The 25,382-nt window shown below is 38.4% G+C and overlaps 1 protein-coding gene across 7 annotated transcripts in view; it reads left to right on the top strand.

Moving 5' to 3' along the window:
- Positions 1-25,382, top strand: part of NCOA2 (nuclear receptor coactivator 2) — a 195,152-nt gene that overhangs the window by 102,222 nt on the left and 67,548 nt on the right. For all 7 annotated transcript variants that reach the window (XM_069854222.1, XM_069854224.1, XM_069854219.1 and 4 more), the window contains 2 exons: positions 9,982-10,083; positions 10,967-11,139. In XM_069854222.1, coding sequence (XP_069710323.1) covers positions 10,001-10,083; positions 10,967-11,139 — 256 coding nt within the window. In that variant the 5' untranslated portion in view covers positions 9,982-10,000. The remainder of the gene's footprint in view (positions 1-9,981; positions 10,084-10,966; positions 11,140-25,382) is intronic.

Below are 25,382 nucleotides of genomic sequence, written 5' to 3'. Positions count from 1 at the left end.
AACCTTCTGGAACAAAGAAGCTTTAATTCTTGATTCTTAAATTGAAACTTTATTGTTATACACTGTTAGACTGAATGTATGCTTATGAGAACACCTCAATATTTTAGAAGGAATTGTGGAGTGTATAAGTGTATCTTATAGGTATGTGTGGAGTAGGTTATTTATTCCCCATGGTAACAGTGTCAGAATGTGTGGAAATGCTTTAGATAATGTTTAGGTTTACCCTGCAAATCAGAGTTTCAATTCAGTGCTTGGCATTCAAAAGAATGGCCTGAAATTTCAATGCACTCCCTAGTAATAGGTGGTTTGGAAGAAGAGAAAATTAAGCCCTCTTAGTGCTGCAGCTATGCAAAAATCAGAAACTAAGTTCAATTTTTGATTAGGCACCAGAGAAAACATACAGAGCTGGGCTTTCTAAACTGCAGCAAAAATTGCAGTAATATCATGTGGTTTTGTTCCGTCTGGGACTGACAGAACATTATATTTTTGTCTGGCTTAGAGCTAAGGAAGGTGGCATGTTTCTCTTGGTGAGGCTCCAGTGCACACTTGGGTTTCACATCACATTGCACCCGAGCACGTAGAGACACTAAATTGATCCTAGTGACCAGGAGGACTGACACCTGTCGAGCTATGTGAAGTCGTTGAAACCGGGTTTAATAATGGAACTGAAATTTAAATATGGTAGGTATGATATCTCTGTGTAACTCTTCTGTATTACTTACTGCATCAACTAATGTGGAAACACAGTATTGTTCTTTCTGGCTTCCCCTCTGCTTTTTACTTTTTACCCTTATAGAACCCAGTTTTTTGAGTGTTTTATTAATGGAATGTATTTTATTTAAAGTAAAAGACTGGTATTTGACAGGCAGTTAACTGGAGTTAAATCCTACTGTAGGCACGCCCATGCCACAGAGATGCGTAAGTGCCTTTGTCTGTTGCGATCAGTCATATTTTTCTCACTGCTAAGACAGGCATCTTGAAAATCATACTGAACTGAATAAGCTTACTGTTATTGTAGGTAATGTGTACATGTATATTGGTAATATTTATGAGATTAGAAAATGTTCCTGGATTTGAGTTTTTCCGCAGTGCCTTACCCATGTGAGAGCAGTTCTTTCACTCGTCCCCTCTCCCTGGTCTGGTTTTCCCCTTGCTCTTTGGTGGTTTCTGAGGGGGAAAGTTGGCATGGGAATTTATGGACAAATAAGAGTTTTGAAACTGAGATTGACAGGGAGGATTCAGTAGGAGTTAAAATACACTTAACTTACTGTTCCGGAAGTACCATCAACTGGAAATGAAAGCTATTTAAATACAGAATTTCCTATAATATGTTATTAGATTTGCTTCATTTGTCAGCTATGCTATTCACAAAGTTTTACTTTAAATCAGAGTAGATTTGAAATATTAGGTTTCTGAATCAGTCTTACAAGTAAAGTTGGTAATACTCTGATTTATAAGAAAAATTCTAAAGTAAATAAACATCTTGCATGAGAATTTACATGTAGTGTAAATATAGTGCATAGATATAATACCTTAGTGGTATTAAGCTGCATCTATTTTGCCCTTGAGTTCTAGATAACAAGAGAGAGGTAGAATCACAAACCTGAAATTAAAGATACAGAGTCTTGGATAGTTTTTTGCAGTGGTACCACTTGCCTCCTCTTTGCCAATGTTTTGGTGAAAACAGACCTTTTCCTCTTTAAAAGTGAAAAATGAGCAAGCTTCTAATATGTTATGTTAAAAAAATTAGTACTTTCTTCCTCTGATATTTTTTCTATGTTGTCTTATGAAAGCCTAGTCTTGCTGTTCTTGGGAATATTAGAGATGGCTGATGTAGTCTAATCCATACGCAGCTGAGTGAGTGGCTCTGTTAAGAGCCTTAGCCTACGGGAATACAGAAGGTAGGAGCCATTTCACTATGCTGGGGACCCGGAGGGGTTTTTGCAAAGTCTCAAGCACAACCGGGGTGTGTGTGGGGGTGTGTGTGTGCGCGCACGCGCGCTCTCCACCAGTGATCTTGAGTAGCTGCGAACAAGTTCGTTCTCCTTCAAGACTTAGGTGGATTTTAAAGAAAGTTCTGTTAAGTACCAGTCTGTGACGCTGAATGTTAATGTTAGCCGTTTATTTGTTACAGCATGTGTTAAAGAGCTGCTGCTGCTGCCCATCTGCAACCTAATGTGTTTATTAGACAGTCTTCCCAGTGGCATCTTGAAGTGTCTTTCAGCTAAAAAATTCATGAGTGTTATTGGCTTTCAGGCTGCAAATGGAATGTGTCTTCTTCTGACTGTCTAATACACCACTCTAAAGCCATTATACAGGAGTAAGGGAAAAGATATTGTTGAGGAAGGAGCCTTTGGCTCAAACATTTGTTTATAGTCTGCTATGGCTTTTTGTAGACTGAGCAAAAAAGTGAGTAGTAGACTTGGGAGCAAGTTTTCTGTTCTTTTATACTCAGACTCATTCACATTTGCTCAGAGATTATGTTCCTTTTCTTAGTTGTAGTTTGTGGAGTTCAAGAATGAAGTAGAATTTAGTAAATATTATCATAAGTCTTGTTTTAATTTTACCTGCAATAGGCTCTTTTTCAAATGAAACTGTATCTTCTAAGTAGCAAGTGTTATTTGCAGAGAGAAAAGGCCACAGGTGCAGGTCAGATTTTAGTACAAGTCCTTTAAAGCTGACTGGAGTTTTTCAGCTTGCTCATAGAAACTGTCTTGTGATTTTGCTTTGTACTGCGTGGCTGTTGTAGGGTGGCAAAGATTTTAGGCAGTTTCATCTATAGTGGAAGTAGGAGTGCTGCTTCAGGAAAAGAAGCATACCCTTGATTAATTAATTTGTTTTTTTAATATGAGGTTACCATCACCAACAAAGGTATTGGACATCTTGCTTACTTTGGCAGGTTGACAGTGTTTTGTTTGGGGTATATCCCAATCCCAGATGTTCAGGGATGAAGGATGGGTATAGTAAGTTGATTGCAGAGCATGTGGCTTATGTATATCAGGGATGCAGGGGAATGGTTTACTATATCTTTAGCTTTCTCTTCAGCCAAAGTTTTTAGCAGTGGATCTCTTGCTTTAGTTTAGTTTTACCAAACAATGCAGTCTCTTTTCCTGCTCCTTTTATTTCCTTAGATTTTCATCTTTATTTTTTACTCATCTCCAAACTCTTATCCATGTCTCTTGATTTGCTGAAATACCTGTGTAGGGAGAGTTTCCATGTGAGGAGGTTGAGCCATTCTGAGCGCAGTGTGGTGCGTGGGGTGGGTGGGCTCAGTGAGCTGGCTGGGATTCTCAAGTGTGCTACAGTGAAAAACACTGGGAATCAAAGCAGCCCTTCCTCCTGAGCTTCTGTGGCTCACCAGTAATAGACTGGCCTTAGGCTTCAGTGGCTCCAGTCTCTGATCTGGCATCTTATCCTGCCTCTGACAGCAATTTCCTTTTGAAGCCTGGGAAAGTGGCTAGCAAGTATTGCCTTCTTTTAAAAGGCTAAAGATTGCAGTATGTATCAATATTAAATATTTTCCAATTCGAAAGTGGAGCCAGTGAAATAAGAGTTCGTAAGCAGGGAAAAACAAGTGAATATTCAGAAGCTGCATGTGACTTCCAAGTTTTCTCTGACTTCTACCAGAATTAATGCTGAATGGAGTACAACAGTAGTTTTGAAACTGAGACTGAAAGCTACTAGTCACGAGAACTTTGCAGGAAAAACATATGAATTATAATGGATGTACAGGTTTATAGTTAACCACAGGAACATAAGCTGTTTACAGTTTAAAATAGGGCTGCTAGAGAAAATTTTTGCCAAACTTTCTCTGATGTGTGATATTTTTGGTCAGTAATCAGTGTTTTTGCTGCTTGCTACTTAGTGGCTTTAATCAATCACTTCTATATTTATCACAACTAGCGTACGCACTAGTGTGCTGGAAGGGTGGTAGTGCAGTACTGCTACCTGATTGTCTGCTATATGGTACTTTACCTTTTGTTTGCTACTTTTCTGATTGAAATAGCAGCTTTGAAGGTGTAATCCTCATTTATTCTTTAACTGCATTTGTTAGGCTTATAATAAATCTGACAGTTTAACAGGCCTTGTTTGGAAGATGGCCTGCCCTGATAAGAGATAAAATGCACATTATCTTCTTCTACACTGACTCTGGATGATTAACTGGATTCACTGATGCTGAGTATCAGTGCTGGAAGGTTTACTCTGCATGCTGTGCTCCTTCGTGGCATTTGAGGAATGGAGATGTTGCAAATTCACCCAACTCATTTGTGCTAAGTTTTTTTCCTGTCTCCTTCTTCACAATGCCTCTATTTTTCTTTTTTTTTCTCCCATGCGTTTTATTTTTAGGTTTACATTGTTTTATTTTTTCCCTTTGAAAGATGAATGTCTTGTAAAAATATCATGTTTACTATTGCTTTATAATTAGGTTAAATCTCTCTGTACTCTGAGTGGTGGCTGGTGGAGGATGTGAAGGAGGATGTGCTGTCATGACAAGAGCAGAAACTATTGTTTTGTTACTGATAACAAGAAAAAATTAATTGAAGCCTCTTTCACATTCTTTCTTTCTTTGTCTTTTCAATCTCCCAACATCTGGTAGAAACTGGTCAGTTCTCAATGACTGTAATTACTAATGTATACTGTCTAAAAGTCTATTAATTTATTTTTTCCAGACTTTGTGATTTACATCTGTTAGAAAAATTAGATTCTTTTCTACAAGGGTTTTGAATGCTTAGGCTGTGATAGTGAAGCAGAACAGGAAAATACACCTCTGGTCTTAAATACAAATAAAGTATTTACTTACCTGAGATGTCCTGTTGGTACAGGTCATCTGATTGAGCCTAAAATTAGTTATTTGGGTATTTTTAATAATAATAATTCTGCTTCTCTAATTATGTCCTTCTTTGTAGGAAAATGCTGCAGTGAGTGTACTTGTCTTACCATTGCTTCTCATTGATGCACAGTGAAATTTGAAGCTTGAGAGGCATCTGAGTCAGCATTAGAAGCTCAGCACATAGTTATTGTTGAAGGGGTTTTTGTAGGACAAAAGGAAAAAACAATATATATTGAGAAGAAAAATCTGCTACAACCACTGAAGGCTAAGTTGTAATCCCACCATGGGATATTATGTTTTTATTTTGAAGTACAGTACAAATCCCAAACAACTTACACAATAAAAAAGGGAGTGCCGGGTCTTGCATGACAGCTTATTCTGCAAGACACATTAAAATTCAGCTTTGTAAGACATATTCTTTCAAATAAAAATTTGTTTAATTCAGCGTCTGACATACCATGATGCTATTTTTTTTCATTAACAAACATATCTCCTTCTCTCACTCCTCAGTGTGGTGATTACTGCTGGTTTTGTTTTTACTAATACCAAATTTGGTTAATCCTTTTGCTGTTCCATACCATGCTAGATAAGCCTTTACCCACTTTTTCTTGATCTTTGTTTCTGAAGACGTATGGTAGAACTGATTCCGCATTTCCATTTCTTCTAAAGCACTAAATGAAGTGAACTGTTCAATTTATTTATATTTCTTCCTTCTGGAAATTCCTGCAGAGATGTATAAAAAGATCAGAGGAGCAGGATGAATGCTGCTTTCTAATCTGAGGTAACTCCCTGTAGGGGAGGTTTATTGGAGTAAAACTTTGAGCCTCTGACTTATCATTCTTCTCACAGTGGCTTCAGATTTGAATTGTCATGTTCCCTGAAAAAAATCAGACTTCAAGTTTGGGAGTTTTACTGTCTATTCTGAGGAGCCTAAGAGTATTTAGAACAATTTCAAGAGTTCCTAAATTATCTTGTGAATTATTAGCTTATTTTAATATTATTTTAAAAATACATTATAAAGCTATTAGGTTGAACCAAGAAGTTTTCATATGGATAAATTAATGTGTATGGAATGAGTTAGGGAAGAATCTAGAGGCAGTATATACAGTTTAACTGCTTGTGACTCACAAATATATGTTTGTGCGTCTAAGATTCATCTCTCAAGTCTGTCTAAATTCATGAGGTTTTTCCCTTTTTGCTTGAAAGTTTCCTAGGCGCCTGCTCTTTGGTACTACATGTGCCCAGAAGTAGTTTCTTCTGAAAAACACAGGTTTAGTCCCTTGCTTATGCTGCTTTAAGTTTGTAGAGATGCCTAGACCCTCCAGAGATCTTCATCTAGCAGTATGCATAGATCTTGAATGTGAATTAGCACATGGAAGAAGTTTGAAATAGCTGCTTTCTTCTTAAACAAAGAAACTGGGAGAGTGCTCGCCTCTTTGACTCTACTTGACTTATTAGAGTCATTGATGAGAAATGGGAGATACAGATTTGCTACCTTCTTCAGCCTGAGGGATTCAAACATCAATCCCTTGTGTCTTAAGGCAGTGTTTGAACTACATACTGTTGAGTTTAGTGGCATGGGCTGCACACCTGAAGATTCCTACTGCACTGCAAGACTTAAACTTGCCCTCTTTGCTTTACGAATGTCCAGCAGGTAGCCTACCACCTAGGAGACTGTCTTGTGTGATTAAAAGTATGGGCTTGAAACTCCTCTGCAAAGAGAGTACTGAATCTACATTGCCTGTTTTTTGGCTGATTTAGTTGGTACATAGTATTACAGAAGAGCAGAGCAACAGATAATGTATGCAGAGCTTGTACGTATAAGATTACTCCTCTTTTCTCCTAATTCAGGAGAGGATTTTAGTTACTTAATCCCAAGAGACAGAACTTTACCTATCCCAATCATCCCATAAAAACCCTAGGGACATTGGGTTTGGGGGCACATCCTTTTAGTTTTAGTATCGTGTTCTAGATACTGTGGGTGACCTTTGTTTTGTCCTGTGAGATTTTTTAGATTGCCTTTAGATTGCTCTTTAGCACTCCACTTTCCAAGACGCGTAACTCTGGATTTTGCATTCTGCTCTGGAGCACAGGTGCCAATAGAAGAGGAGCCTGTGCAGAGGGCAGAAAGAAAACATGGTAGTAGGTGGTAGATATCCAGAAAACCTGTACGATGAGTAAAGAGAAATGAGTTACTGATTCTAAGAACAAACTGATAATGCTGCTGGGAAAAAGGTGCAATGGCTTGTAATTGCAAACAAAGGAATAAATATTTTGTTCAGACCCATTTACCGTGTTTGATAAGGAGAGAAGGTGCTAGTTTCATAATAATGATGCCACTTTTATTCCCCTAAATACAGAAGGATGGAGTTTAGATGTTCATGGTGGGAGGTTAGTGTCTCTCAAAAGGCTAATACCTTACACCTAGTGGAATTCCTACAGAATAGCATCAATATGAATGCAAAAAGAATTGAGCTCTGCATTCATGGAGCTATCAGTGTAACTTTGGTTCCTGCATAAACTTCCCTTTGAAATAAGCCTGACAAGAGTAGATGAGAAGGCAGTCAAGAAATGTTCCTGGCTTTCTTGAGGAGGAAGGGGGAGTGGAAGGGAGTGTTCCTTTTAAATGCTTGCCTGTGACTTTAATCCTTGCCACTCTTGGGGAAGATGACTGCTGCATGTTTGACAGATTTTTATGAATGGTTATTCTTGCTTTTCTCCAGAAATATAGTTAACCAATTTACATTTTTCAACTATTACTTGTTAAGCATAAGAAGTGAAGGGATTCCCCAGTCTTATTTTTATCCTGAACTTTAGGTCACCATCTGAGTCTGGCTCGTAGATCAGATGATCTTGGGAATGTACAGCTTTCATCATGCAGATGATTTTTTCTCACCCTGTACAGTAAAAAATGTAGTCAATGGAACAGAGCCCCAAGGACAGTTCCAGCTTTCTACTGGCACAGGCATGGAACTGCTGTCTCCTCATAATTTCTCTTTACTTATTGTCACAGTTTTCTTAATAGTATCTTGCCTCTTTCCTTGAAGCTCTGCTTGGGGTACATGTGAAATTGGTCATTTTCAAGCAATGCTTAGCTCCGAACTGGTTAGATGAATGTATATTTCTACAGTTTTGTTTAGATAAATTAAGACTTGAATGACTGTTGGGGCTAGAAATAGGTGAAGGTATGTAATTCCTAAGGAACAGGCAGTGTCACAGTCTCCACCAGAGACTGCTCTGCAGTAAGGTTGGCTTTGGTGTGGCACTGCAAATGCCTTGACTGGGGTCGCTACGAGTTCCCCAGCAAGTACAGAATGATGGAGTTTGTAATCTTCCCTTTGAGAGCTCAGCTCTGTTCTGATGGAGAACCAGGGCCTTGCTGGTCTTGAAGTGGGTTGTTCTCAAAACTTTGGCAATGCGAATGTACATGGATATATAGATAGGCATGTATAGACATGATTGATAAAGAGATAATGCAGGTATTTCTCTGATCTGATATATGCATGTCAAAGATCAGCTGGAAGCTATATATTTCAGGGGTGATCTAGTGTTTTACATGAAACTTGACCGATATCTCCAGAAAGGAAATGACTTTCTCCTTAACTGGTTTGAAAATAATTTAAAAAAAACCACAAACATTTTCAGTGTAAATGAAAGAATTTTTAGTCCCAATGTTTTGGGGTTCTTGCATTCAGCAAAATATTAGATGGTGTTCAGCTCTGAATCTGAGACAGCTCCAAGTCTTTGTTTGCTTACTTAAGTTTCAATAAGTTGCCTTTCTCAGGTTCCCTGCAGAACTGCTTAGATCTCAGTCTCCAGGCTATTGCTGCCCATTTCTTCATTCAGTCAGTTTATTGGGAAAACTAAGATTTCCAGTGTGCACATCCTATTACCAGGACAAGCTCTGGCTGCTAGATTTTACACAGTGTCAAAAATAAAAAGCAAATGAGAAGGGGACCACAGTTTTAACACACTGCAGTTTCCTCATGATGTTTAGTGCACGGCTAACCGGACCAGCAGAGGGAAGCGAACTGGTGAGGCAGAAATGAAGGGCTTGGAGGAGGCGGGTAGGCCTCCTTGTTTTAATACCGGACAAAGATTTCCATTTTATGCTGGTGTGAAGTGATCATGGAATTACAGGCTCCAGCTTTTATTTTAGCATGGTATGAATCACCTCCTGGAGACACTCACCTCCTTCATGGTCCTCATGTTTATTTTTCTGCTAATCCCAAACAATACAGGAGCTTTCTGAAATGTCTGGCAGTATCTCTCTGCCATCTTCCTTACAAAACCGGCAGCAATTCAGCAGATGGTGAGCTAGGACTGCTGTGTCTTGCATGAGCTTTTTGATCATTTACATCATCTCCATATGCCCTTCACGATAATGCTTTCTGTCTCTAGAATATTGGTATTTATTGAGGGGTGCATAACCTGGGGCAGATGAGTTTTACCTGCTCCTACAGCGCATAGGGCAACAGTCAGCCAGGAGCAGGGCAGGACTTCCATGGGCTGTTTATTGCATGAGTTATAATAAGCTTGTCTTGTTTTAATACACAATAGCTTGACAATTTATTTACCTTATGAGGTAGATTACGTGTACAAAATATTTGTCAGTTCCTTAGTGATCTCTAGTGTTGACAGATATTCTGTTTCTGTGATGTTGTACATGTACTCGTGCAAGCAATGTCTTCTGATTTTTAACTAAAGCTGCATGTGCTACCTTTTCATGTAGTGGGATACATGTTTAGTTTCAAGTGTTTCAGTTCTGTTGTGTTTTTCTTGTTATATGGTACTATGGCTTTTCCTTTGTCTTGCCCCATTCAGCCCTGCAAAATTGCCATGAAAATTCTGCGATCCAGGCACAAAACGTACGCATCTGTTCTTACATAACTGGTGACAATCAAAGTGATGGTAACACTTTACTTGCCCACAAATTTTCTTCTGAAGGTGTTTTGTATAGCATTTTGTGGGGTTATAAAAATGGTGGTTTTATTGGTACCTTTCAAAAAAACTATTTTGAATTATAGACTTGCCAAGTAAAACCTGTGGTGAGCATGGAACAAGAAACTTGGAAATATTAAGAAAGAACTCATGACTTTTCCACCATAACATTTTTTTTTTTTTTTTTTTTTGCATTTTGTTCCTTTTAGTTGCTGATATGTGTTCAAGATGAGTGGGATGGGAGAAAATACCTCTGACCCGTCCAGGGCAGAGTCAAGAAAGCGTAAAGATCCCGATCAGCTTGGACCCAGGTTAGATCGTTTATGTCTGAAGATACTGAAAAAGAAAGGCTTTGGAAAAATGTTGTATGTGCACATATTTTTCATAATGATGATTTTGCCATTCTAGGAAAGATAAGTCAACTCTGATTCAGTAATTCTGTATTGTTGTGGAATTGGAATGGGGGTATTGCCTTTTATTATTGCTTGTTTGTTTGTATTAAATCCAGTGTGGTGCCAAAATGTAAAATCTGAGTGACAACGTAGGAGCTATGTAAAAATAATCTTTGGCTAATCACTGCAGAGAATCTTTATTTGCTAATGTGACAATCTTAAGGTTTTTTTTACCACTTTTCTTGTACTTCATAATCGAGGACTTGAGAAGTGCTTTTTAGGTTTATGGCATTTGCATTACCAATACAAATAAATTTTAAAGCAGAAGCATTCATTCAGCATTGTTTCTTAGGACTGTCATAATTTCATGAGGAGTTCAGGGAGTGTGGATTGTTTATTGTAACTCTTTAAGCTGTTTTACTTGCTCATACACTGTTGCTATATGGTGTTCCTTGTATTCTCTATGCCATGTGTAGGGATACTTTTAAGTGTTCAAATCCCATCCCCTCAATTAATCCACTGGTTTGAATTTCAAATCTCAAACCTCTTTTGAAACAAAAACTTGAGTGCTGGGAAAAAATAAGTAATGGGTTATTTTTAACACTCCTTCCCTTGTTCCAGAGGGAAAAAATAAACCAAACTTTTCTGCTTGAGAAACTTGTAAGTTATATATTTTGTAGTGAAAGAAGGCAATTCACTGGTTTTTTATACTACTCTCAAACCATTTGAAATCATCTTTGAGCTGACCTGAAGGCAAGAAAACTGACATTAAATATGACATTTTTATAAACTCCTCTTTCAGCCCTAAAAGAAGCACTGAGAAACGCAATCGTGAGCAAGAGAATAAATACATAGAAGAACTTGCAGAGCTAATTTTTGCAAATTTTAATGATATTGACAACTTTAACTTTAAACCTGACAAATGTGCAATCTTGAAAGAAACTGTGAAGCAAATTCGTCAGATAAAAGAACAAGGTAAGAAGGCTAATTAATTGACCTTGAATATTTTCTGTGTTGATTATTAGTTTATTTTTTGCAAACTTGATAGGCTCTTCAGCTTTTCTTTAGCAAATTCCCAGGTTTTTCATTGATCAGTAATGAAAAATGCTGTAATGCTATGTGAACTCAGTGTGTTAAGCATTATATTCAATATTCTGAAAATAAGCTTCACAGAAAACTCAGAAATTGCTGAGAGAGAGAAAATTGGTCAGTCCAACGCTGCATCTAGTGGAATTGAGATCACTTGTGCTTTTACAAAAGTTAAACTAGAAGATGGCTTTGAAGGGTGGCGGGAAGATGACTACTTACATACTCTTACATGGATGATGAGTCCAGGCAAAAATGGAATAATCCAGAAGAGTAGGATATGAAACTACTCTACATCCCCGCTATTGCTTTCTGTAGTTGGCCTGAATAGATATTGCGGACTAAATTATCTGTGTCCCTTAAATGATGACATCACATCCTCAACTACAATAGATTTGAAACTATTCTAATCTCTAGATAGGGTCCTGTTATAAATGTAAACCAGAGAATGTGACAGTTTTCTTCCTGTTCTTTGTCTAGAGATTAGTTTTGTATTTATTTTCTTCTGATATATTTCCTATTTTTAAAGAAAAAAACCAATCTTTTAGAAACTTTAGATTTTTGGAGCTGAGTTTTGTCACACAGATCTGTCTGTGCAGGCAGTAATAGCACTGCAGGTGTTTGAGTCAGATTCAGGTTCTCAAAGTAGGTGTATATATTTTTTCTTTTAATGTAGAAGATTGCAGTCTTTTTACACACTGCATGTAGAGCAATTCCTTTGGTTTTCCAACAATTTAACTTCTTTCACTTTTTCTGTATTCTGTGATTTCTGTGGGGAAATAATGCTTCCTTTTCTGTATTATTTGTGTGAAATTATAGAAGTGGAGATTGTGCTGTGTCATTTAGGTTTATTTCTAAAGCAAGTAGATAAGTAGAACTGCAGTTTCAGACATCAGCCTATTCAAAGCTAAATGAAATGAGAAGTGTCAACTGCTTCAAAGTGGCTTTAATTGATTAATCTTTGGGAATGTCACTGTTTTACTACTTTTCAGCTTATTCTCTTCTTATTGCTATTAGGTTGCCCTAATTTTTAAAATAGGTATCTAGTGAAGTTGCCATGCCCCATATCAGAAGTATAACTCTTAACTTGGCACAGTGTCCATCATCGCTTTGCACCTTGCTGGCTTTTGAGATTTTTTTTTCCCCTTATATTCTTTTCTTCCTTCTTCCACTTTCAGTTTTGGATTTTTGTTTTGCTGTGACCAGGAGGCATGTTCTCCTTATCCTTACTTGAGAAGGGATAACGACAAAAAAATTGTATTTGCCTAGGAAGCGTGTGCACAGAGAGAAATCTGTTAGACCACTTGGTAATTCTATCAGCAGCTCTAGATAATCTGGTCTGAAAATCTTGCTCTAATAGCAACTTTGATCCAGAGTTTTGTTTGTTTGGCCAAAATAATAAAACCAGTTTTAATATTGTTATTAAGTGTTCACTTTCATCAGACCAGGTTACATTTAAATTATTGAAGTCGTCATGGTCCGGAATTGTTCCAAAGTTGAATGTGAGCTTAATTTTCTAAGCTTATAAAGTTGTATTGCAAAAACAACTGAAAATACAATTCTAAAGACAGACTAAACTGCAATGAATACAGTTTATTTCAACAAGTAGAAGCAGTTTGCAACCCTTGAGCAACAGACATACTAAATTACTCCTTATGATGTTGATTTCTTGCACGAGGTTCTTCAGCTGAGAACATTTACATTGTCAGGTAACTCTTTGGGTCTTTGCATAAAACTCCTAGCTGGTACAGGCGAGAAGTTAAGCCTCTCTAAAGGGCACTGCAAAACACTGAGACCTTGAAGGCAGTCATTAATAGCATCTCAAGATCTAGAAACAAATATCAGAATACTTGAAATTATTTCTTTAAACTAATTGAAACTTTGATACTGATTCCTACATAGAAGTTACATCTGTTTGTTGCAGTGGCAAAGTTGAAATGCTTTTCCTTTTAAGAAAAAATTCAAATGACTGCATACTCTGAAATGCAATGCTGTTTAGGAACAGACATTTCATTAACAATTAGTTCTCACATATGCTGTTTGTCCTGGATTAGGCTGGGATAGAGTTCCTTTTCACAAGCTGAGTGGGGACAGTGCTGGAGCAGCTGACCCAAACTGGCTAAAGGGTTATTTGATACCACGAAGTCATGCTTAGTAAATAAGGGGGTGTCGTTGGCTGTGAGGTGTGGTTTGTGGCTTGTGATCACAACTTGGATTTCAGATTGGGAGCAGGCAAGGCATCAGTTTTCCAGGCGGTGAGCAGTTTGTGCTGTGTATAATTTGTTCTGCATTTTCTTTTATCGTTATTGTTACTCTTGTTATTTTTTTTCCACCTTTTTATTCCTGTTAAACTGGTTTTATCCTAGCCCATGAGGTTTGCCTCCTTTGTTTCTGATTTTCCTCCTCAGCCAACCGTGGTTGGGGACTTTCAGAAGGAGTGAGCAAGCAGCCACGTCGTGCTTTGCTGCCACCTGAAGCTAAAACACAACCATCCTTTTTGGCACCAGTTGTGGAGCCTGAAGGGCTGGGATAACACCAGATCTGACCAGAGCGTGTAAAAACTAGTCTTGTTATAAGCATTTATTGTATTAGTTTAAGACTTGCTAGTCATGATATTCTGTTTGTTCACATGTTTGTGTCATGTAAATCCTTATATGCACTATGTATTCCTTGAGGCGCTCTTTATCACCTCTGTGAGAAAGATTAGACTTATAGTTTTGCTGGACTGTGTAGTATAGATTTATGATATGTTAACATTATTGGTCATAAGATTAATGTGGTATTGGTATGTGGCATTGCTGTCATTTCCATACCTTGGGCACTATCTCTCAGAATCTGTTAATAATCACGACCTGCTCTTTTACCTCCACTTTCTTCCTCAGGGTAGTTACAACAGCTTTTGAGAATTTTGAATATCCTTGGGATGTTCAATCCAGCATGCTTTTATTGCTGTATCTACTAAGTGTGTTTCAGGTCTTGTTTAAGTTTAAATAACTACTCAAAAACATCGTCGGGAGATCTGCCTTGAGGCTAGATAGTTATGAGTGGCAGGGTGTGTGGGATAGCACGGGCAAATGCGTAGGATGGTGAGCACCTCCTGTGTTTTGAAACTTCACCGCTGAACAAGTGCAGAATCCTGGAAGACTAGGAGAATATTTGGAAGGAGTATGCTGTTGCCCTGGCAATTCCAGGGAGACACAAATCACTGCTCAGTGCTAGGACCTGGCCCATGCCTACTGAGCCCTGTCCAACACTAGGCAGCACCCACAGGGGGAAGAGAGTGAAAACGGACTGGCAGACTCTGCGGCTGCTTCCATAGGCACTGTGGCTACTCCAACCCTGGTGACACGCACTGCAGCTGAACCAGAAAACCAACCCATGCCAGTTATCAGTTGCTTCTATACAGCAGAAATACACAGAAGATCAGTTTGCTTAGTGAGGAGTGATGATGCATAAGGGCCATCACAAGAACAGGAGAAAGAGGCAACACCAGAGGTAATCACCCAATCCCTGTCCCTGAATAAGCTGCAAGATATGTGAAAATATTTCAGCTGCCATCCAGGTGAGCATGTTGTTACCTGTCTCTTCCGATGCTGGGATAACGGGGCCAGTAGGGAACCCAAGTAGCTGGGTTCCCTGTCTAGAGAAGGAGACATTGACAAGGCAATTGGAAAGAAGACACAAACCCTTAGCCCCTGGAAGCAACTTCTGTCAGGAGTGAAGGAAAAGCACCCCTTCAAGGAAAGTGTTACATGCCACTCAGTCAAGTGGACCACCATGAACAGAGAGGTATCCAGTACTTGAGGGAATTAGCCAGGCTGGAGGTGATTTGTAATAATCCAAATAATGAGCAGTTACCCACAGATCCAAGTGAAGTCCAGTGCACACAGCCTTTGTGGCAGAAGTTTCTCCAGAGTGTACAACCATCATATGCCAACTCATTGGCAGTAATGTCCTGGAGAGAAGGCAAGGAACAAATGGTGGGTGAATTGGCTGACCAACTCCAGCAATATGAAGGAAGTCTCTCTTCTTCCTTATGGATCTGTGTTTCAGCTGTGAAAAGTGTCCGAAAAATCCAAAAGCATGTTTGAAAACTGTCCAGGAAGTCCAGCAACTCAGAGGAGGGTGTGGAGAAGCTATCCTAGGAGGTCCAGCAACCTAGTGAGAATCGTTCCTGCTTCTCATCTGCATGAACCAGTATCTCAGCTATTAGGAGTAAGCATTCCTCTGCTCAAGAGAAAGGATGTAGAGGGTACACGCCACGAGACACCCTGTGGTTTTACCTGCATGACCACAGAGAGGACATGAGGAAGTGGAATGGAAAGCCTACAATGACCGTAAGGGCACGTGCACGTCAGTTGCAAGGAAAAACTGTCACAGAATGGGATTCCTCCAGGAAAAAAAGCCACTCTAGTTTGAAGGGGCAGTTCCACAGATAGAGTAGAAGGCTTAATCTTACTTCTGATCCTCTTGAAGGGGCTTCTAAGTCATTTTTTCAAGAAGTGAATAACAAATACTATGACCAAGATTAGAGGGGCGCTGCTTCCAGCTGACTGGAGGAAAGGGACAATTGGGTTTATTGGTCTGTGTAGTTTTGGTAACCTGGCATGTCAGATCCACAGAGTATAAGATTCTAGTGGACACCAGTGCACAGTGTACCCTGATGCCATCAAGCTATAAAGGGGCAAACGCCATCTGTATTTCTGGAGTAACAGGGAGACCCCAACAGCTAACTGCACTGGAAACCAAAATGAATCTGACTTAGAATGAGTGGCAGAAGCACCCCATTGTGGCTTCCTAAAGGCCTCCACGCATCTTTGGCAAAGACATCAGGAAAGGGTATTTCAAGGACCCAAAAGGGTACTGATGGGCTTTTGGTGCAGTGGTCTTGGAGAAGGAGGAAATTAAACAGCTGTTTACCTACCCAGTCTCTCAGAGGATGCCTTCTGATGAAGAACAATAGGTGCCAGTCACTATCACAACTGAGACTCTGATTCCTGTCAATAAGCTGATTTGTTGATTGGAGAGCCAAGGAATGATCAGTAAGACTTTCTCACCCTCTAATAGTCCCATGTGGCTAGTGCAGATGTCTGATGGGGAGTGGAGACTAACAGTAGACTGTTGTGGCCTGAATGAATTCATACTGCTGCTGAATGCTGCTCTGCCAGACATGCTAGAACTTCAGTGTGAATGGGAGGCAAAGGCAGACAAGTGGGATGCCGCAAGCGATACTGCTAATGTGTTCTTCTCAATCCCCTTGGCAGGGGGGTGCAGGCCATGGTTTGCTTTTACTTGAAGGAGCATATTCCTCCTGCAGATTGTGGGGACAGACTGTGCCAGATATACCAGTCGCAAGTTCTGGAAGCAGCATGCAACAGTCCCGCTCCGCACACACCATCTCTCCTGCCCTGAAAGATTGTTATGACAATTGCAGCTGGAAGTCCTGGATTAAATGAATTGAACAGCATTATAGAGGGGTGGCCCATAGACTAAGGGTGAGCGAGCAGCCTTGTGGTTCTTTGTTGCTGGCTGGGAGTAAACCACAACATTAAAACGACATGAACAGTGCAATGCACCTATGCTTCTTTGAGTGCCACAAAACTCCTGACCTAAGCAAGGCAAGCAGATTGAAGACCTAATGAGGCTACTACTGTTGTTGTCTCATGTTTTTTAGGTAGTTTATTACCTCACATTGGAAATCCTGCACTTATATGTATTAATTATTTAGATGTATTCATTTTCAGGTTGTTCAAATCTTTCTGATTGCTTTTCCACTGCCAGGACATGTTAGAAGACCTTTATGATACAGAAACACTTTTATTATCTGAACGCTATCTGATTTCTAAAGCAAAGTCATTAAAATAATACTATACTACTAATACTACGAAGTGCCATGAGACTCATGTTAAAACTAATATTTTCTTATGGATAAGAGGTTTTGTTGTTTTTTAGTGTTACAGTAAATACCTGTAGGAGAAAACTAAATGAACATCCAGAAATTCCTTAGTGATTTTATACTAACACAGACAAATTAAGATGGCTCAGTCTTTTGCAGTATCTGCTCTACATTTCTTCAAAGGCAGATTAGATTAAATTATTGGAAATCTATTTTACAGTTTTATTATTTAGAAATTTTACTAAAGAGGTTGGATTTTTGAAATAAATATTAAAAATTCTTCACAAACTTTTTTCATCTATAAATAGAATTGCACATTAAGATCTAGTTACTTACAAAAGCACAGTCAGTTATAAATACCTTGTAAAGCCACTGAATGCATCAAGTTTTATAGCTTCTACTGCAGTTTGACAAGGAGACTTTATTCTAGTTTCTAGGAGTGAAAACGAGGAAGGAAGAAGTACAGATATTTATTTCCCATGTCAAGCTTGCTGAGCTGGTAGCTCAAAGTAATAGATTTTTTTCCGTAGTAATACTGCATAATTTTCTGTAATGCTATCCTGATCTATTTTATATGCAAATATATATTTGCAATACTGTATCTGTTATCTTTATATCATTTCTCACAGTACATACTTCAAAGATTATTTAATTGTGGTTGTATTAGAGATTTAGTTTATTACAATTTGAAAGGAAGTTATAAATACATGCGTGTGACTGAATTCATTAGAAGAATTAAAGATATTTGGAAAATGTGACTAAACATTGTGTATAGTTTTAATCTGGATTTTGAAATGTTTTTAGTACTAGGAAAAATGAATACAAGTTTCTTTACAGAAGCTTAATTTTCTCCTGATTTTTTTTTTTACCGTATGATCTTACAGTGATTGGATAAAGATTTGTGGATGTCCAGAGGAGATGAAAAATTATGGTTTTAGCATGAAGATGAAACAGAAGTTTTATTCATGTAAATCTTAAGTCAATATTTCTACTGGGGATTTAAGACATGTGTTTCTAGCACCTGAGAAAATATCATTCAGCTTGTTATTTATAGCATAAATGTGATACAAAATGGTGGCTTTATGGTTATGTTACTTTGGCATGGAAGTGTAAGCTCTCCTTTTATTTGCAGTCTGCGTTAAGTAACTTTGAAAGAGTAATTGTCATATGTTGCAGATATATTCACAATGTACACAGATATGTACAAGCACAGTAATTTCCATTTTGCACGTGCTTAATTAAAAAAGCTTGTTTGAGGCAAGTGTGAAGACCACTGGGGTAAATGTTGCTTCATATGCCAGACAGCCAAAAAGCTATAAAGCCATTCAATTGTACTTAAGAAATATATTTAGTAAAATAGTGTCTGATTGATTTTAGGATCCTACCTTATTTTTAAAAAATAAATTCAGTACTTAAGACAAATTCTTTTCAGTTGTTTTGGTACTGCTGGAAATCCATATTTGAAGATAACAAAGTTCTGACATCAAATAAAAGGAGTCTGAATTCTTTTCTTCCGTAGTTTGCAATCAGCTGAACTGTTCCACACCCATCATAGAATCATAGAATTGTTTGGGATGGCAGTGACCTTAAAGATCATCTGGTCCCAAACCCCCTGCCATGGGCAGGGGCATCCCACTAGGTCAGGCTACCCAAGGCCCCATCCAACCTGGCCTTGAACACCTCCAGTCTCATTTGATTTTGTACCTGCAGTACAGCTCAGCTGGTAAATAGCTCATATTTTAAAGCAGAGATTGTTACATTTCACTGCTTGAGCATCTTCTGGTTCAGGCTTTGAAACCTCCTTTTCTTCATTATCTAGTTGTGCTTTTACACTCTTCTCTGGATAGCAGCAATGCAGTAAGTATAGAGGATGCTGAACGTCACTGTAAGCTTCTTCAGCAGTTTCTCTAGCTAAGCAGTCTCCTCTAACCCCTTCAAGTAGGAGTGCTGAAGAATGTGACCTGACATCAAGTACAAAATTTGGTTTGGTTTTGTGTTTTTTTCTCAAATCCCCTGAGTACTTTTTATTAAGCTCTAGGTCTGCATCTCTTTAGTTTTCTCCTTCTACTATTCATGCCTTTCTGGTTTTGTAGCCTTTTTTTAGGGTGGCATCCACCTGTCTTACTTGGATTCACATGCAGTGGAATGTAACTTACTGTGCCAAAGTAACACCGAACGCAGTTTTATGTCTGAGTTCCATTTTCTGCAGAGTCCTGCTTTTGTTCGTCACCAGTTTCTAAAGAAGTTTTGTGTTCTGTAGATCAGCTTTTCAGTAGTTTGGAAGGGATGTCAAAGTGGTGATTATCAGTCTAGCTGTTAAATGTACTATTTTGAGTTGTCAGACCTTGTTTTCAGAATAGCCTTACAAACAAGACAGACCTAGGACAGAATGAATCACCATGGGAAAGGTAAACAACACTGGAAGAAGTAGTACTTGGTGGAGAGACACATGCAAGAGCTATGGAACCTGCATGGAAGCTGTATGAACTTAAAAAGAAGGCTGGTTGTTATTCATATGTTTCCCCTTTTTCTGGTTTCACATTTGATAGCAGAAATGGAGTTTGCTTCCGCATAGCAGTGCTACTGTGTAATCATAGGGTCACTTCAGCAGATAGTCTATTGTTGCCTCCAGCACCAGTATGCAAGTAAAATCACTTGCTGAAGGAAAACAGCATGGTCTTAAAGTTGTAATGAGACTTTGGCTGCTGCTACTTTGAATTTATCAGATCTGAATTTAGATTGATGTTTCTCAAGGTATTTAAGCAACTGCGTAACTTTAAGCAGATGAGTAATCCCTGTTAAGTCAGTGGAACTACTTAAAGGTTTAAAGTTATGTGCATAAATATCTTACCGAATCAGGATATTAAGAGAAGGGAGCATGTGCAGACTCGGTTTTGTGTGTTGTTTTTTGTTTTGCAAATATTTCTGTTGGTCAATTTCACTGTAATTATGTTTTTATATTAATCATATATCAGATGGCAGGAGATTAAAAATTGGTACCATTTTTTTAGTCTTTTTTTGAAGGAGTTCTGCATGCCTGTTATTATTTATATGTGCTGTACTTTCAGCTTGATAGGATTTTAAGACTATGTTAAGTGTCACATGAATTTGCACTGTGAAGTTGAGTAATTTATGCAGAACATCTACAAAAAAATCTGTTACTGAATTTGCTTTGCTGTCTCCTCTACCTACAGCTGAGACTGCTGCACTGAAAATGGCTTTTATCTTCCTATGTACATTGTAAAGCTTTTTGGCTAAATATCCTGTTATGTTGACTTTACTACTTGCATGCCTCTAGAGAACTGCTGATTTACTGAAGAATTTAAACTGGTTTTAGTTAATGCAGACCATCAGTTTCTTTTCTGGCTCTGATGAAAAGTAGTCATCAGCCAGCAGACCTATCAAGTGGAGAATTTCCTGGGGTGTGCTTACTCTCCTGGAGTTGCATATCACTCAGACCAGTTGTCTTAAGCCTTATCTACAGATCCATTATGGCACTTCAGCTATAGTAATAGTTTTCTGTGGAAGCACTGTTATAATTTAATAGATATGACTTATGAGAGGTGTAGCTGAAGATGCCTTTGTGAGATGTGGCTACGTCCACACTGGGCTGAAACTATTAAGAGAGTTGGTATTGGTCAGTCTGGAGAGGAGAAGGCTCTGGGGAGGCCTTATTGTGGCTTTTCAATATATAAAGGAGGCTTAAAAGAAGGGTGGACTTTTTATCAGGTCCTGTTGTGATAGGACAAGGGGCAGTGGTTTTAATCCGAAAGAGGGTAGATTTAGATTGGACATAAGGAAAAAGTTTTTTACTGTGAGGATGATGAGGCAATGGAACAGATTGCGCAGAGAAGTTGTGCATGCCCCATCATCGGGGCAGTGTTCAAGGCCAGGTTGGATGGGGCTTTAAGCAACCTGATCTAGTGAAAGATGTCTCTGCCTGTGGCGAGGGTGGGGTGGACCAAGTCACCTTCCGACTCAAACCAGTCTGTGATTCTCTTGTTTCAAGAAAAAAAGACAAAAATTATCATCAAACGGGTAATCAAAATTGTTGGACTGGTATAAAATATATACACTTAATAGGATTTAGTGGATTGTTGTCATTTTTTGCTTCTTAATCATGATTGAAGTCCTTTCTGCTGTTTTAAAATAAACATAGCCTTGTTCACCATAGTAAATGAGACTGCTTACTCATCAACTGATTAGGAGACTTAGGTCAATTTTGTTATTATTTGTTTTGACTAAGAGCAGTAATAGAGTGGTCCTAAAGATGTTGATGTGCAGGCTGCAACCTAACCTGTGGGAAATGAGGCAGCTTTTGAAAGGCTTGGTTCCACCAGCCCTGCCTTACTCCTGGGCATGATTTTCCATTCCCTCCCTTACCCTGATAGTAACATTTGAGCATGTGTTGTGAGCCTGAGCAGTATTTTTTATTTGACCAGGAGCAGAGGATCTGTTTCACCATGTGTTCTTGATGAGGCCCCTTCCACATGGGTCCAAGCACGCCAGCAATGACTGAGCTAATGTTGAAGAGAAAGTAAATGTTCACTCGTACCTGTTAAGATGGTGGTCTTTTTCAGGTAGAAAAAATAATTATTGGCAGGTGCCACAGGAAAACTTCCTTGTTTCTTTTGCATCCTGATCGTATTTTGCTTTCCTTTATTTTGTTTTCTTTCATAGCTTCTAAGTGACCAAGAGCAAAAACATTCAAACTAGTGGAGCATGGTTGGTTTATGTTCTGTAGCTGCAAAAATGTTTGCAATCTAGGATGTCTATAATAACAATCTTAAAGAATGCTATAGAGGATTGAGCTTTTTCTCCTATACTTAACATGCTTCGGGGGATATGTCTCAAGTGTTACCTCTTTGTTCTTTGCAAGAATATTTTCATTAAAGTTTTGATGTTGTTATTTTAATAGTTAACAATCATAGAATGGCCTGCATACTTCTGGGAGTGTAGTAAAAATGACTTGTATAAAAAAGATGGAGGCTTCCCGAAATTCAGGATTTTGAAGACTACATCCTTGCAGATAGCGTATTCTTCTCAGGCTGCCTTTTAACTGTCACTGAGTACTTTAAACTTCAAAACTCTACAGTTTTGCTTCTGAAGTTTATCATGTAATCTCTTACAAAAAGATTATGTGCAATCTGTAGTTGCTGTAAACCTCATGAATGCTTTCAGCATTTTAAATTTTGGAAAAAATAAAATAGAGGTGTCTGGTCAATAAGCAGTAGTGAGTTTGGGTGCTAAAGAAGTACTGAGCTTAGATGCTAGAAAGAATTGAGGACTGCTGATTCAAATCTTACTATTTGTGTGTATTCTCTTATTACTGGAAGTGTAAAAGGTGCTGGCTGTTGAACACCAGGGCTTGCTGTGTGCTTTTGGATAGGTGAATGCAACATACTAATCTCAGCAGTGTGTAAAGCAAGTAAACGAAGAAGGAGACATCATGTTACCTTGACTGTCTCTGTGGAGCTTAATTTATGCAATGGCAAATTAATTTACTGAGAGTAAATGATACTGAGAGTCATGATACTTCAGTCAAAATAAGATCATCCATTATAAGGAACCTAGCTTTTGTTACAGAGCTTTTATCTTTTCTTTTTAAAGACTGCAGCCTGAAAAGTGATAATATAATATTTACTCACAATAGGGTGCGGTGCCTTTCATACCACATTTGAATTCTGAAAACCTGTGGACTCTCAGCACATTAAAGAGGTATTGATCAAAGGCTTCTCTGTGTTCAAACTAGAAGCAAGATAATTGCATCTGTTCTAAGTCATGCATTTTGTTATTTCTGTAAAAGATTCTGCATATGGAAAACTGCACAGTTAGTTAGAAATAAGGGTCCTTGAACGTGAAATGACTTAGGATACGCAAAAGAATTCCTGCTTCAGCTTTGAGTTTCTTTTATGAAAATCCACAGTGTGGATCTGGGGGAAAGAACATAGGCTGAAGTTTGAATGATGATCTGGCAAATGATCGGTTACTTTCTCTGTCATATATACTCTGTAGAGCTCATAGTGGATGTCCTCAGATGGTTAGAGAGTCAAGATATATAAGCTTTGTATATATGCTTTGTTTTCTTTCATTGTTAAAGTGTATAGAAACAACTTACATGTATTTTACAAGACAAGTGATACTCTGGTGTGTGCATTACACACACATGCACATACTCTCCTTCTTCCCTCTGAAGGCAAACCACTCTTTAGCTGGCATAAGATCCGAGGAAATGCCAGAAGATGGAGACAGAAAAGTACATAAATTTTAGATCTGCTAAAGTAGAAAACTTCAAAAGTAGGTATTCCATAACTGGAGATGCTCCAGATATTGCCGTGTTGCCTGAAACAGTATCCACATGCCCTTTCAAAACAAGCAGAAGGCAGTGTGGTGCCTCTGTTCACTGAGGCTGTATTCATCTTGAAGCAGGAAGATACATCCCTACAAACCTTGCTTTGCTTAGTGACACAAAGTGAAATGGAGTTACACAGTGTGCCTCCCACAGAGGACACTAACAGGCAAAGGCAGGATACAACCTAACACCTGGAATTTGTTGCCAAAGCTAACTCATAGATAAGGTACAGATTCCTAGTGGAAAGTTAATTGAAATTTGAAGCAACTGAATGAAGAAATTGGTGGGTTCTATCAGTCCTCCCAGTCAGATTTTGATGTCCATCAAAATATATGTTGTAATTCAGTGGAAGTTCTTGGCATGCTGCAGTGGAGTCACTTGGTGAAACATTTTGGGATCTTTACAGAGATCCAGCTAAACAGTTAGAGTGGTCTCTAGTCATCTTAAGATGTGTGAGCAAGAAGAGCATTGGCCTTCTAGTGGTATTTTTTCTTCTGAGGCATAATTTCCTAGAAAGACTTGGAACAACCTGCAGTTCCGTGATCCTTCTGAGGGACATATCTTCCAGTGACGGGTTATTCTGTGTCAAATTAGGTCTGGGCCTATGTTCATCACTGAAGAGGAAGTGTGCTTAAATATAACAATTGATTCACTTGGAAGGGAAAAAAACAAAAGAGGAGGAAGAGATGTCAAGGTTGCAAATTCTAAATATGTATCAGAAAACTCAGAGGGACCCTCATTTAGATTCTTCTTTCTTTGTTTTGGTGTTAGGTGGAAAAATATCGAGATATTTTGTGCCAATAACATAAAATTAGTCCTGTTGCCTCCCTTCTTTTCTACAAAACCTTTTACCTCCTTAGCTTGGAGGAAATATTTGAACATTTGAGTTTCTTTTGCTATCTTTAGTCATTCCTTAGTATCCCCCTTGACTTTTCTGAATGCAATACTCCCTGTCCTTAGCTGTCAAAAGTAGAATGTATTTTCTATTTAATTCCCTATATCTCCTTTTTCTCTCTAAGGGCTTTATTTTTCAGCCCTTGCTGCTTTCTTTTCTCTGTTTTAAATTGTCCTGCATTTTGTTTTTCATTCTCCCTCAGTTATGCACTCTGTTGCCTTTTCTTCGGCTTTAGCCATAGTTTTGGGACCAGCATCACTGTACCTGTGCAAGTTTTATTCCATTCACTGTGGCCTCTCTGATACCATTTTTTATTTTAGTGCTGAAATGCGATACAGTGAAATAGTTTTAGAGACTGTAAGAAAACTAACTAATAAAATTGCTGAGTGTTATACTAATTGGTATCAAGGGTTATTGTGAACACTATTAGGCTTGCAAGTTGAGTCAACACCTGTCTAGCTGCTAGAGATGCTGATTTTAACTGGACATTATAATACAGCTTGTCAGCACATTATATTTAATCTTCAAAATATAATTATGTGTTTGCAGGTGGCAACTTAAAATGCAAAGATGCTCAGTAAGCATGGTTTTTCTTGCTTTTTTTGTATCAGTGATACAGGCAGAGAAGTTAGATTTATTAAATGTAACAGAAGGAGGATACTGGCTTTCTCAGGGTCGTTGTGTAAGAATACTCTTCCTTTCCTTGAGCTGTGATGGTTGTGGGTGTCATTCTTTCTGCAAAGCTCAACAAGAAGCATACGTCATTTATTTCAACAGCTTAAACCCTTTGCAGAGGTGGGAATTTGGTTTCTGTTGTTGGTTGGGTTTTTTTTTTAAATTTGGCCCAGTTCTACAAATGGCTTAGAATTTAAATACTTAGCTTAAAACCAAGTATCTTTAAATGTTTAGGAGCCAAAATCCTGTGGAAATAACAGTTATTATATAAAGGTCTCACCTATTGATACTGTAATGGGTGAAGTGAGGAGCAG

This window comes from Phaenicophaeus curvirostris, chromosome 3 (assembly GCF_032191515.1).
Source record: "Phaenicophaeus curvirostris isolate KB17595 chromosome 3, BPBGC_Pcur_1.0, whole genome shotgun sequence".
Classification (NCBI taxonomy): domain Eukaryota; kingdom Metazoa; phylum Chordata; class Aves; order Cuculiformes; family Cuculidae; genus Phaenicophaeus; species Phaenicophaeus curvirostris.
Note: the sequence above shows the minus strand (reverse complement) of the source record. Positions and strands in the feature narration are given on the sequence as shown.